Source organism: Manacus vitellinus, unplaced genomic scaffold, assembly GCF_001715985.3.
Source record: "Manacus vitellinus isolate BGI_N305 unplaced genomic scaffold, ASM171598v3 scaffold_13_pilon, whole genome shotgun sequence".
Lineage (NCBI taxonomy): Eukaryota > Metazoa > Chordata > Aves > Passeriformes > Pipridae > Manacus > Manacus vitellinus.
This window is the reverse complement of record NW_021938999.1, coordinates 1,476,540-1,491,166: the sequence shown is the minus strand read 5'-3', so window position 1 is coordinate 1,491,166 and position 14,627 is coordinate 1,476,540. Positions and strand designations below refer to the sequence as shown.

Sequence of the window (14,627 nt, the reverse complement as noted above, 5' to 3'; positions counted from 1 at the left end):
TGTAATAATCTCATGCTATTTATATTTCATCCTTACCTCAGTCTGCACCAAGTAGTTCCTTTGGGTACGTATGTGTTTTAAGAATCCAAATATGTTGATTGTCCCTTCATGCTGAATTTGCTGCAGCATGCTGTCTAACACTATGTATGTGCCTGTCCTTCCAACGCCAGCACTATAAAACAAAAAAATAGTCTTGAGCCTGAAGTAAAACACTAATGAAAAGAACTGGTCCTTACACATAGCTTTTTCAACAAACTGCTGCGTAGGGAAGATTTTCCTTTACAAATGAATTTATTTTGCTCTATAGATACTTTGTGAAAACTTCAAGGCTGATAATAATATTTTTCACTGTGCAAGAATAGGTCTAAAGATAATTTTCTCAAATGATGTTTAAACTATTGGTTGAAATAGAATGAAGTGGTTTCCTGCAGGTCTGCAATTTTCAAGCTTCTGATATTCCTTAGGATACTTTGTCAAGTATACCTAGAAAGTGTGGCATATGTCAGCATTTGGGCACAGTTAATGTGCTCAAATTCTTCTGTGCTGAAACCACAATTTAAAAGGAAAGTTGCATTATGCCTCCCATTACAAATAAAGGAGATTTCAAAGATCTGGACTGAAGAAAACCCCAGGAAATGGAAGAGCTGCTGAGTATATCTGTAAAAGGATAAAGCCTAAGTGCTCTCCAGATACAGCTAAGAGATGGCAAGCAATGGTTTAAAGTCTTCTTAAAAAGGTAAAATGGAAAAGAAAGGGTTAATAAACTTATTCCTGTTATGAACTCTGATTGATTTAGCATAAAACCAGCTGTATTGTAAGATTAAAACCCACCTTTTACTTTCATAAAATATCTGGGTAGGAAGTACAAGGTCAAGAGGTCAGTTTTTGTGATCTATTCATTTGTGGGAATTAGTCAATTGTAATTCCCCTCTAAGTTATGAAGGAGTGTTATGTATACTGGTACACGTAACTTGAGAGTCTGCATGGTTCCTTACAGGCAGATCCAAGCTCACTCCATACATGCTAATTCAATCATCTCATTTCTTCCACAGATGCAGCACATAGCATAGGTAGGGTGAGCTCAAATTGCAGTATTGAACTGTCTAAATAAACATTATATGAAACTGGAAGGTCCAGGTTATTAATACACTGTTAGGCACAAAGAAGATTACCAGATACCATCCGTACTTGTTATGAAAGACAAAACATGGAGAGCACTAAAACATAAAAATAGCTAAAATAAGTTTAATGAAGCTCATCATCTGTGTCTTCAATAGAGCCTGTAAAGATAAATAAAAGTCACATTTCTAACATGAGATCACTCCTTTGAAATTCCATAGTGCATGGGATCAGGTTAGCTAAAAGCTGTACAGACGGAGATGAATTACACCTATGACCCAGTGGAGAGGTCTGACTGAAGCCACACAACTTACCAATGTTCATTTTTTAAAAACTCAATTTAATTGACTCATAATGTATTGCTGATCTCTCAGCAATCTCAGACTTGACATTTTGGGCTATTTTGAATTTCACATGAAAAAGCAGGATGTAGATAGCAGCAGAACAACAAAATGTGGAATTTTCATTTTCCAAGCTAAAAACAGATTTCAGTCAGATTAGATCATACCACAAATAAAATATCTTCATTTGCAGCATTTGTGAGGAGACTTTACCTGTTGGCTTCCTCAGAGTCAGCTCCAGAAGGACAGAATTCATGAGGAGGTTCTCTTTCCAAATGTTCCATCAAAGGTGAGGTACTACAGTGGAAAACCAGAACCTGCTTATATATTTTACAATAACCTGGTCCTTCACGGGCATTGTGAAGTCATTCCAGGACCTACAAACCCTTTTTAACCAATTCTCCCTGAGCTTCCAGTTTTAGTGAGCACTGACAGGACACCTGCCTGCACACTGCAGCACATGCAGACCTCAAACCATTCCCCAGAATGCTCCTCCAATGACTGCTACAGCCCAAAGTAATGTTAAAAACAGCAGAGTTGTAGTTCAGACAGGAATACAGTGAGTCTTCTCTTGTGGACAGAGCTCCTCTTAGGATTACAGACTATCCCTGCACCAAAGAAAGCATGAGCCAAAAGCATCCTAACAATGTATTTCCAGAAAGGTAACAATTTTTGCTATATATGTATCTGGTAAGCTTATAGCATTCAAGAGAGTAGTATAGAAATGTGCAAAAAAGTAAAAGCATTTTTGCAAAAAAAAAAAAGAATACAGTGCAGAGCAGCCTCATCTTGTTTACAGAGAGTTATAGAAGTGGCACAGACAGTTGATTAGTTGGCCTTACCAAGGAGAAAAATATCAGCTAAGAAATTAATCTTATTCCGTCAGGAATTGCTAAATGCGAGAGTGAAATTTGCTTAGCCCACCACTGAAAAATTCTTTTTTTCTGCAAAACAAAAGTGGAGTGAACCTTACAGCAGTAAAAACCACACCTGCAATGAACCACAACAGGCCCGATGGCGTGGCGCTTTGCATGTGACGCCTTCCGCACAAAGGTGAGAACAGGCAATGTATATTCTGGAACACCCATGTCAGGCCACTGGGTATAATGGTACTGAGTTACTATACGTCCACTAGACCTCCCTTTCTGGGAACCCTGCAACAGAAAAATAATTCCACATGTAAGCAGCCCACATTGTCATAGTTTTATTTCCGTACCTGATAGTTGTTGAACTAGAACTGTCCCTGTTTAGCTAAAAGCATGCCACCTGGCTCTGAATATTCCAGCTTTCAAAGAGAAGAGGAAGGGCTTATGCTTCTGTCCCATTAACTTGCCCACTGACTGGAGAAATGACCTGGCACTGTCCCTTAGAAAGCCACAGAGAAAGATTAAGAGCAATGGAGGGATAACAAACTACAGACGCTCTTAAGAGTCACCAGCTCTTTCTGCCACTCTGCTCCTCTGTTGGCTGAACAGAAGGAATAAGATTCACTTCACCCAGCTTTAGTGATCTACAAGGCAAATAGCCTTGTGTAGGCTGCTTTTCTAAGCTCCCTCCCTCAATGGCAACTCAGAGGCAGGGATGCATTCAGAAAGTAGGTCATCTCATTCAAATATTGTTTCCTAAAATAGGCAGAATAAATTCATTGATAGTAAATGCTGCATGTTATGTATTAATTATACAGGGAAAGTGAGAGACTAAATGCCTCAGACATTTATGTGGCCAGAATAAATTTAGTTTTCAGAATCCCCCTCAAAGTAACCAACATCACAGTGCTGAGCTGAGAGCATGCTGATTCTGATTACAATAAAACAAGGTCTGGATTCACCTGTCCTTAAAAAGGAAAATGGAGAGCTGAGGTAGATAATTCAATTCATACAAGATTTTCTTCCAGCTACTCTCTTTCTGCAAATGTATCATCCTGCTCACCAGGCAGGCAAAGTCCACATCAGCTCTACAGTGCTTTTTCCCTGATGGTCCTACATCACACCAGTACTACAGGCCAGTGTCTTTTCATTTTGTTGATCTCGTCAAATTAACTGAAGTGGACAAGCAACTTGGCCAGCTGAGACCTACAGAACTCAGCTTTACATAGACAGCAGCAAAGAGCTACCAACTTCCTTAAAAAGATTCTGAGCACCTTTTAACATTTCCTTTTGCCCACTTGTGTTTTCAGAATGCCACAAACCTTTTTGATTTTGGTGTTTCTAAGAGTAAAATTCCTCACAGTGTAATAGGCAAGTACATGAACACTCTTCTGAGTAACCAAGAAGTTCCCATATTCTTCACTGCCTTCGGCAGGCCAGTACTGGTCACATTTTCTCTGTTAGAAAGCAAATGAAAACCAGAGAAAAAGAAAACAAAATGTCAAACTAGTAAACTGAAATGTTCCAATTTAAGTCAAGCATAGTCAAGCACAAAACCATATAGGGACTCTCAATATACCCAGTTTATAATAGACACAATCTTCTGTACAGAACAAATAACATTATTTTGTGTTGTAAAGAGAGATGGCTGTGCAAAGATGCTCTTTATTTGGAATACTCAAAAAAAAGAGGTTTAAATCATGCTATCAGAATTAAAGGGCTCTAATAATGTGGAACTTGCCATTCTATAGGCACTCTAAAAACCAAAGAAACTAACATGATCTGTAGGAAAACCAGGACGACATTCAAGTCAGTAGAATTGTATGTGGCTTTTGATTAGTTTATAGTATGGGCAGAGTATATATCTATATGATCAGTAAGGCTGAGAGTGAGCCTCTGTATGATCAGAATATAGAGTAGAGCGCTGTGATGTCCAGTGTTTTGGTTGGGTAGTCAAATAGAAGAGTGCATGTTTATTGCATGCTGTTATAAATGAAGTGGTACTCTTGAGTGCAGCCCTTGTTCTGCAATTGCTGTCTGTATCATCTGATAGATGCTTTATAGGTTGTATGACAAGATTTACATTCATTTTAGGCATTGCTGCCAGTGTTTGGCAAGTGTGATGCAATGTCTCCTAATGTGATCCCAAGGTACTTCCATCACATGACCACAGGAACACACACCTTGTGATGGGGTTTGACCTCATTTTGTCTCACTGGACAAACATGTATCTAGTCATGTAGTAGGAAAGCAACTGTGGGTCCCACGGGATGTTAACAGGGAGCTGCTAGTGAACATCCACAAAAGTTCACCTGCACTATGTTCTTCTCCTTTCCAGGATCTTTCTCAGAAACCCTGAGAAAGAGAACTATGGCAAGCCGATTGCTAGCAAACGTGGGACAAGGTTTCACTCATATATAAGAAAAGTCTTTTTTCAGTATAAGACTTTTTTTTTTAGTTAAAACATGGTATTTTCAAGGAGTTATTGAATCTATTCTTAAGTTTCATTCTACAAATCCTCAACTTTATACTTCTAGAGCCAATCCTAGCACAAGTAGCTACTACAAACTATTGCTCTTTGCTCAATAAATGCCTAAATCAGTTTTTTTAAAGAGAGTCAGGAGTTTGCTACAGGTAAATCTATCAACATCCGATAAATAAATAACAAACAAAGGTACTTATACCCTTCCTTTCTCAACGAGATTAGTTATCATCACAATAACTTCTACGTTATGTTCCCATATCATTCTCCAGAAATCTTCTGCTGTCGATTTTAGTGGCCCTTGAGCTGCAATGTAGGCTTTTGGCTTGTTGTAGCCCTAAATTGAAATATAACAAACGACACTTGTCAAATCACTGTCCATGAGCAAAAGGAGGTTGGGAGGAGTACATGACATTTTATATATCTATTTTTAAAGACTCACAAAAGCTTTTAAGCATTTTTAAATTTGTAACTATCCAAATCACAGAAACTCTGTGGTACCAGATGACATATGAATACAACTGCTAAGTCAATGTTTATCATTCCAACAAATAGGATACACACGTTCAAGTGCCCATGTTCTGGCAGAATGTCGACATGATAATGATTATGAGACATCTGTTACAATAGTGGTTTAAAAAATGAATCAAGACCATTAACATGTAAATAACTAGGTAATGAAAACTGGTAATGGTGCCTTGGTGAGGCTCTTAGCCAAATAGCATCTTCTCATGAGATTATCTCAGACAGAAGAATTAACCACTCAGATGAAAAATACTTCTAAAATGACTCAGTAACAGAACATTTTTTGTTTCAAAATGCCCTTAACTAAGCTGCAGCTGCTACAATATCAAGATGGATTCAAAAAAGATTTGGAGTTTTACTTATGCTTTAACTTTCTAGGCTTAACTTGGACCATGAAAAATTTTTTTTAATAAAATCTGTAGCATTGTGATCCTTTTTAAAAATTAAATCTATTCATCTCCATAGATAATTTTCTTACAGAAAAGTCTAACAAATGAATAGGCCGGCAGACAGAAAAAGACACTTACATCGACGTAGTTGGCATTAATGTAATCAGTCAGTTTTCCATCCTTTTCTGCAAGCTGGGCTAATTTAACCCTAGTATGATCATCTGTAGTAAAACAAGGGAGAAAATAAGCAGTTTCTATAAGAATTATATTCTTTCTGCAAGAAATGCCCTTAAAAATATTGAAATATATTTTACAATACATAAGATTAATGCAGGAACAATCACACATGCAAACATCCTCTGCTTAGGTATGAATCAGATTCAAAATTCTAGTTGTAGAAAAATAAACTATTAATCCAAAGTTTGAAGGGATTCATAATTTAGTGTCCTGAACACCAGCACCTTGGGTCATTTTAGGCACTGTGATGTATTTCCCCTACAGCCTCTATCTGCTACCTATGGAGGTGTGTGGGTGTTTCCTAAGTCCTGTGTCATGACTGCCAAATCTGCAGAGTAGGATGTCTCAAAATGACAGCAGGCACCAGTATTGAGGCACAATAATTCCAAGTTAAAAGAGCGGACACTGGAGAACAATGGGACCTTGAAGAAACACTGGTCAGCTGAAGAACTTCAGCAGTGGCAACTTCAGGGCGAGCTGAAACTTTCTGCAGCCTGCACTGATTGTAAGAACTAGACTTGAGTCAGTTACAGAGGACAATTCTTGCTGCTTCAGCTGCCCTAAGCTCCCTACGCACTGCCCTTTGCTAAAAAAGTTGCTGGGCTGGCACCTTTTGTACGATCTGCTACAAACACAGTGGCAGAGGAGAATCCCTGACATTTTGTCCATCTAGAGGTATCTTTAACAAGGTGGAATGGAATTTCTTGCTGCTGGTTTACATTGCCTTCTGCCGAATGCTGAACATAGATTTAATTTAGAGCTTCTTGTAATCAGAACAAAGTTGAAATGCTATAGAGAGTTAAAACGAATGTTTTGAGCCACCAAAATAATCAAAAACCCAGAGGCAAAAGCTTCAAAGAGAGATTAACAAAACTGAATAGATGTATTTCAGAGAAGAAAAATCTGGGAGAGTGATGCAATAATGTGCTGGCTAATGAAGCTGTTCTATTCCACTGTTGCAGGGCACAATACAACATAAACCCAGTACATTCGTGTTTATATGTGTCAGTAAATATATCCAGGGATTGTGTAGATCCTAGAGAGGATAAATCATCATTATTCTAGATCAAAGATGGATTAATTCTGGTAATCAAAATACAGCTTCTTTGGCTTTATAATGGCATTATAATGAAACCTCCCAACTTCCTTTGGGTCATTGCAGAAGACACAAATGTCTTGAAAAACATGCTGTGGTGGGGGGAAACAATTTTTCCCCCTGAAGTTATAAAATGGTAAAACCCCAGGGGGTGGTGACCCTTGAAGTTTTGAGGTTTTATCCAATGAGCGCTTCTGCAAAATATAAACATATCACAAGCAAACGGAAGAGAAGCTTGGTTGTAGTTGGTAGTAGAAGTGGTAGCCATGCTGTGAATGCCAAGAGTAAGGGGCTCGGAGCCCCTTGGGGCCTCTGGGCCCCCCCCAGCCCCCAGGTGGGGGCTGCAGGGACTTGGAACAGCGTAATGCTGGGCTAAGTACCTGTGGCTCAAAGCTAAAAAAGTTTTCTCCACTGTGAGTGAGCAGAGACAGAGCAGCGGCAGAAGCAGCGTCCAGAGACTGGCAAAGAGCCAAAAGATAAGAAAGCAACAGTATGCAGCCAAGGAAGGCACAGAGTTGTCTGAGAGAGCCGAGAGAGAGAGAGAGCGGCAGAGAGAGAGGAAGTTGGGGTAAGAACTGAAATAAGAACCCCATACCCCTCTGAGACCTCCGAGAAAGGAGGGAGATGGACTCCGGCTTGAGAGGAGTTGTAGAGTGCTGCAGCACCGGAGAGAGAGGAGCTGAGAAGCTCAGGCGTCCTGAAGCTGGACTGGGACGGCCAACAGAATGTGGAGGGGGTGACCTTGGTCCTCCTCGCTGCTGCTGCCAAGCTAAGCTAGCAGCCTGAGACAGAGCACAGGAGCTCTGGTAGAACTCTTGAGGCAAAGGCTTTCAACTGAAAGCTGCCCAAGATATTCTGACTCAGGGGTGAACCCTCTGAGGAAGGGACTTTCATGAAGATGCCCCTGCACTTCATGATATGACCGTGGTGAAGCGAGTTTTGTCCCTGCTACACAGCCCACGGAGGAAGACCCTTGTTTGAAGACGGGTGGCCGAGGGGCTTGGATAGCCCTCGTGTGTGCTGGCAGAGACCCAGCTGCTGCATGAGAAGAAGAGTGAAACAGATAAACCTGCTGCCTTAGAGACATTGCTGCTCTGAAGAAGGGATCTTTCCTTCTTCCCTCCTGGACTTTTATTTGGAGGGGAGAAGAGATTTGATCCATTGTAAATATTTATGTCATGGTAGAGATAATTAAGACTGTAAATAATGTATTGTAGTATTTATTTGTATCGTCATTGTAATATATTCCCTTTCCCCCATTTTGAGTCTCGTGTGGTTGTCTGGAAAAAAAACCATCTCACATTGAGTTGAGATGTGGGAGGGGGTTTGAAGATAGGGAATTGGATTTTTGGGGCTCTCAAACCATGACACATGCTCATCAAAGTAGAAGAATGTCAGAGGACTAACCTGAAGAGATGTGAAATCTCATGCTACTCCTCTCCAAGCATTTTGTTGAAGAGGAGCTGGAGAATCACAGAATCATAGAATCAACGGGGTTGGAAAAGACCTCCAAGATCATCGAGTCCAACCTTTGATCCAACACTGCCGTGGTTACTAGACCATGGCACTAAGTGCCACATCCAGTCTCATCTTAAATACCGCCAGGGACAGTGAATCCACCACCTCCCTGGGCAGCCCATTCCAATGGTTGATTACTCTTGCTGTAAAAAATTTCTTCCTAATATACAACCTAAACCTCCCCTGGCACAGCTTAAGACCGTGTCTTCTTGTCCTACTGCTGGTTGCCTGGGAGAAGAGACCAGTGCCTACCTGGTTACAACCTCCTTTCAGGTAGTTGTAGAGAGTAATGAGGTCTCCCCTGAGCCTCCTCTTCTCCAGGCTAAACAACCCCAGCTCCCTCAGCCTCTCCTCATAGGACTTGTGCTTGAGTCCCTTCACCAGCCTCATTGCTCTTCTCTGGACCTGCTCCAGCACCTCAATATCCTTCCTGAACTGAGGGGCCCAGAACTGGACACAGTACTCGAGGTGTGGCCTCACCAGTGCTGAGTACAGGGGAAGAATCACTTCCCTGGTCCTGTTGGCCACACTGTTCCTGATACAGGTCAGGATGGCATTGGCCAGACCAGGATGCCATTGGCCTTCTTGGTCACCTGGTCACACCGCTGGCTCCTGTTCAGCTTCTTGTCAATCCAGACTCCCAAGTCCCTCTCTGTCTGGCTGCTCTCCAACCACTCTGTGCCCAGCCTGTAGTGCTACAGGGGATTGTTGTGGCCAAAGTGCAGGACCTGGCCCTTGACCTTGTTGAACCTCATCCTGTTGGAATCAGACCATCTCTCCAGCTTGTCCAGGTCCCTCTGCAGAGCCCTCCTGCCTTCCAGCAGATCAACACTCCCCCCCCCCAGCTTGGTGTTATCTGCAAATCTGCTAATGGTGGACTCAATCCCCTCATCCAGATCATCAATAAAGATATTAAATAGAACTGGACCCAACACTGATCCCTGGGGGACACCACTAGTGACTGGATGCAGCATCATTCCCCACCACTCTCTGGGCCCAGTCAGTTCCTAACCCAGCAAAGAGTGCCCCTGTCCAAGCCGTGGGCTGCCAGCTTTTCCAGGAATATGCTATGGGAGATGATGCCAAAGGCTTTGCTGAAGTCCACACAGACCACATCCACAGCCTTCCCCTCATCCACCAGGTGGGTCACCTGATCATAAAAGGAGATCAGGTTGGTCAGACAGGACCTGCCCTTCCTAAACCCATACTGGCTGGGTCTGATCCCTTGTCCTTCCTGTAGGTGTTGTGGGATTGCACTTAGGATGATCTGCTCCATAACCTCGCCAGGCACTGAGGTCAGGCTGACAGGCCTGTAGTTTCCCGGGTCCTCCTTGCAGCCCTTTTTGTGGATCGGTGTGATATTTGCCAACTTTGAATCATCTGGGACCTCCCCAGTGAGCCAGGACTGTTGGTAAATGATGGAGAGTGGCTTGGCGAGCTCTTCCACCAGCTCCTTCATCACCCTAGGATGGATCCCATCTGGTCCCATAGATTTGTGAGGATTTAGATGGCTCAGCAGGTTGCTGACTGTTTCCTCCTGGATTACAGGGGGGCTATTCGGCTTCCTGTCTCTGTCTATCAGCTCCGGAGGCCACTTGTCCTGAGGACAACCTGTCTTACTGTTGAAAACTGAGGTAAAGAAGGTGTTAAGTACCTCAGCCTTTTCCTCATCTTTGGTGATTATGTTCCCCCCCACGTCCAATAAAGAATGGAGGTTGTCCCTAACAGAAGTGGCTGGATTGAGTTCAAATTGTGCCTTTGTCTCTCTAATTTTCTTTCTACATGACCCAACTATATTCTTATACTCTTCAGGAGTAGCCAGCCCTTTTTTCCATAGTTGGTAAGCTCTCTTTTTTCCCTTAATTTCCTTCAAAATCTCCCTGTTCAGCCAGGCTGGTCATCTTCCCTACCAGCTTGCCTTTTGGCACACTGGGACAGCCTGCTCCTGTGCTTTCAAGACTTCCTTCTTGAAGCATGTCCATCCCTCCTGGACCCCTTTGTTTTCAAGGGTTGTTTCCCAAGGTACCCTCTGAACCAGTTTTCTGAATAGGCTGAAATCTGCCCTCTGGAAGCCCAGGGCAGAAGTTTTATTGATGGCCCTCTTTGCATCCCTGAACATTGAAAACTCTATTATTTCATGGTCACTGTGCCCCAGATGGCCTCTGACTATCATATCTCCCACCAGTCCCTCTCTGTTTGTGAACAGCAGGTCTAGTGGGGCCCCATCCCTGGTAGGCTCATTTACCAGCTAGTGCAGGAAATTATCTTCTATACACTCTAGGAATCTCCTAGACTGCCTTTTCTCTGCTTTCAGTGTAGAAGTATTTTTAGTCCCTTCAAAAACATATAAACCTATACTTGTCTATAATTATTTCTTAAACAAAACACCAAATGATGCCTTTACTTACAAGCAACAATGTTTATGTATCGATTCTTATTCTTGTTGTCAGGGTGATTAGAGCTGTCTGATGTAATACCTAGATCTACAGTACAGCTCTGGATTTCCTGAAAAAAAATTATGTTATATTTTAGTAAGTATTAAGATTCATAAAATGTCTTAAAATACAGTAAGTAATCATGAAAAGAACCACAACCTTATACCCAATTATCTATGATATTTTACAACTACTTCATTGCTAAAAACAAAAAAATGCAGTGAAATAATTCCTTACCTGATAAAACTCTTTCAGTGTCTAATGAGGGAATGAATGCAAAAAAAGTAAAAAAAATCAAATTCCACAGCACAGAACAAATGGATAAGTGTTTATATAAATTACAATTACTATATGGAAAACAGTTATGGTCATGCAATATATATCTCCATAATAACAACAACAAAACTGAATATTTTTACATAACTCCTAAAGGAAACGAGGTAATTTTCCAGTTAAAATGCTGGCATCTGTTTTCCTATCTTTAGCTTTAATGTTAGACCTTAGGTCAGTGAAAGCTTATACATATGAGTAACATCACAGACTTTAGCCAGATTCTCTATATCTTTAACTTTCACTGGATTTTTTTCTTGGTCCTTATAAGTGCATGAGTTTCTCTGTGGAATACTTTTGCTCTCTTCACATTCAGCTGCAAAACCTTCACTGAAGCAGGACTGTGTGCCACTCTGTCAGCCTCATGGCACTCTGGTGAAGGACAGAGTTACAGCTCTCACTCAGGCTGCCAGCAGTCTCACAGTGAAGCCAACAATGTTATAAAGAGAGAGAAAGGCTTGAAAAGACAGGCAGAAAGTCTGCAAGACTCACAAAATTATTTTATTTTATTTATTACTTTAGATGACAGGAAACTCAAGCATTTATAAGGTCCACATCGTTAAGTAGGAAATAAGTTGTCATTGCTAAAAGTACTATAATAAGGTTTCCCAACACTTTTGATAATTCCTTTTAATATAAATCACCTTCACCTATTTATAGATATGAAAAATGGTTACAAGCATAAAAATTAGATTTTAAATCAGTTGTCTTATAGTAATATAAAAAAAAATTAAAAAAACCCCAAAACATGAACGACCCCTGTACTCTTCAAATGTATGTTAACTCTGCAAAGACAATGACTGTATTTCAGTTTTTCCCAATCTTCTAAGTTCTCCATCAGTACAGAAAAGAACAGGACACTAATTCTGGAGTACTCTGTAAAGTCAAGAAGGATCTCCAAGATAGTTAAGATTAGCATGAAATACTCCAGATAGGGCAGCTGTAGTTCAGTGAGGTGTAGTATATTTGGTCTTTGGATCACTGCTGTAATTTAGGAAAAGTACAATTGTAGGAAAAGATCAATTTAAGACAAACAGTCTGATTTCTGTATTGCTGTACTCACTAATGGTGAAAGAGCTTTGGAACCATTGTATTTACAGACTGTCCTTCAACATCTGCTCTTACTAATAGTCAGTCTGGCTGGAGTCCAGTCCCGCCAGTGCATATGCACATGTGTAATATATGAATATTGAACTGGACATTCACAAGTATTTACAAGTTTGGTCCAACAATCAAATGGATGTTCTGAATGTTAAATGAATTGAAGAAGAAATGTTGATGAAGTAGGTTATGTGAAGGACATGGAATTTTTGGTCCATTAGATCACAATACATTGGCTGGAGAAACAAAAGCAAAATCAAATGATGCAAAACTATGAATTGTTTACTTTCATTATTGTTTTTGCAGCAGGAATATTACAATCATATTTAAATTAATATGGATCAATTAAAAATTTTTTTTCCATCTCAACTGACTGATTTGCTTAGAAATCTCTTGTAAAAAATGTTAATATCTTTAATTAAAGTATTTGGGGTTTTAATGTTTATGTGAATTAAGTAAGAACATATCTATCTTTAAATTGATTGCAATACACACGAATGTGAAAAAAAGATGAAGTTCATTAGTTACATATGGTGATAATAACATTATATGATTAGAGCATATGTTTCAACATTTCGAAATACCTTTTATGAACTATATACTTTGGGAAAGGAACTGTAAATCTTTTACTATCACATATGAAGACTACATTAGCTCCCCTGTTAATCAGAAGTCTTGCCACGTGTACTCATTATTACTTCCATTTTATTTTCCCTGTAAATGGAGCAAGCAAATGTGGGTAGCTTCTGCAAAATTAAATTTTCATTAGTATTGGCAAAGCTTTAGATCTACCACTGTATCTGATAAGTCATATACATTGCATTATCTTTGCACAGTTTATTCACACAATCATTTAGTATTTTATCACAGTAATAAATATTGCCATTTTCATTCCAGTCCTGTTAGCTTTTATAAATCTCCCTAGTCTTTATGCATGAACTCCTTACTGGGCTCACAGCACTTGTATTTACATGCATTCCTGAAATTGGTGCCCAAGTCAGAATGTAATCCCCTGTTTTTTGTTTCCAGGCAATTAAACTTAACATTATCTGTATGTACTAAGAAGAAAGACGACGTCATAGAGCCATACCTCAAATTCTTCAGAAAAACCATTACTTGCATGTAAATCTGCAACATGTTTTGGAAAATGCTTTATTGGAATTGCTCCAACATCATCTTAGGGGTGGGAAAAGACAAAAAATATATTTATGAAGAATAAAAAGCTAGTGACATATAAAGAAGTTTATATGTAGGCAATCCACACAACATCCTGAAATAAAATTTTGGCATGAACTTTGGATATACAACTCCCACAAAAATTAAACATTCTTTAACATCATTAACATTTCTAAAATAATTATCTAACACTTGTACATTTCTAAACAAATATTTAGGAAGAAAATAAAGAAAATGCCTTGCTAGATCTTGCTCTGTCTTTAAGCCCCCCAAATCAAGGTGCTGATTCTGCAAGACGCTGAGCTTGTCTGTAAATAGAAGAACACACAGAATTCCCTGTGAAGTCAAGGAGAAATGGGAAGATTATCTGTTTGCTACAAGATGTTCAAAGGGAGAATGTAGGAGCACAGCTCTCAAAAATACTGATAAAGCAAGAATGAATGATTCGGTAGAGTTGTGTGGGTGTTTTATGCTGATTAGTGTTGCACTGGAATTCTGATCCAGTATATGGACTGGCCGCATAGTCCCAAGCCTACTAAATTAAAGCAGCATTATACCAGTAGTTTAATATTAACTGACATGTTGCATGTTTGCATTGGTATCCAAAGGAATCTTTTTTTTAATCTTTTACTGCATCAGCGACTACGTCCAGTCCAGAATTTCCCCCCCATTCTCCTCATGATTCTACAATTATTTATGAATAATAAGTCTGATCCTGGCAGTACTGACTGCAAATTTTCATACCAGGTCTTGTATTTCAAGATTTCAGTGAAAGATTTATGTTTAAGACTTTCTGGATACTCACAAAGAAAAGATCTACATTTTCAAGGAATAACCGTGATTCGTGTAACTTTGGGGTTCTGATAGTGAGTCTGAATTTTCCATCTGATATTTATATTTCAGGACATCTTCATTTTACTTTATACAAATATAGAAAAACACTCTTGTGTAGAACATTCATCAGAGATCATGCCAAAAATCTTTGGGACTTTTAATCTTCTCTCTCCTGCAA

The 14,627-nt window shown here is 39.9% G+C and overlaps 1 protein-coding gene across 1 annotated transcript in view; it reads right to left on the bottom strand.

Annotated features, from left to right (window-relative positions):
• The window catches only part of PTPRZ1 (protein tyrosine phosphatase receptor type Z1), a 99,376-nt gene that overhangs the window by 8,621 nt on the left and 76,128 nt on the right, over positions 1 to 14,627 (bottom strand). The window contains exons 15-23 of the mRNA XM_029958053.1: positions 13,530 to 13,615; positions 11,246 to 11,266; positions 10,982 to 11,078; positions 5,861 to 5,943; positions 5,011 to 5,145; positions 3,649 to 3,783; positions 2,451 to 2,614; positions 1,674 to 1,757; positions 37 to 172 (exon numbers count right to left, since the gene is read on the bottom strand). Of these exons, the coding sequence (XP_029813913.1) occupies positions 37 to 172; positions 1,674 to 1,757; positions 2,451 to 2,614; positions 3,649 to 3,783; positions 5,011 to 5,145; positions 5,861 to 5,943; positions 10,982 to 11,078; positions 11,246 to 11,266; positions 13,530 to 13,615 (941 nt within the window). The remainder of the gene's footprint in view (positions 1 to 36; positions 173 to 1,673; positions 1,758 to 2,450; positions 2,615 to 3,648; positions 3,784 to 5,010; positions 5,146 to 5,860; positions 5,944 to 10,981; positions 11,079 to 11,245; positions 11,267 to 13,529; positions 13,616 to 14,627) is intronic.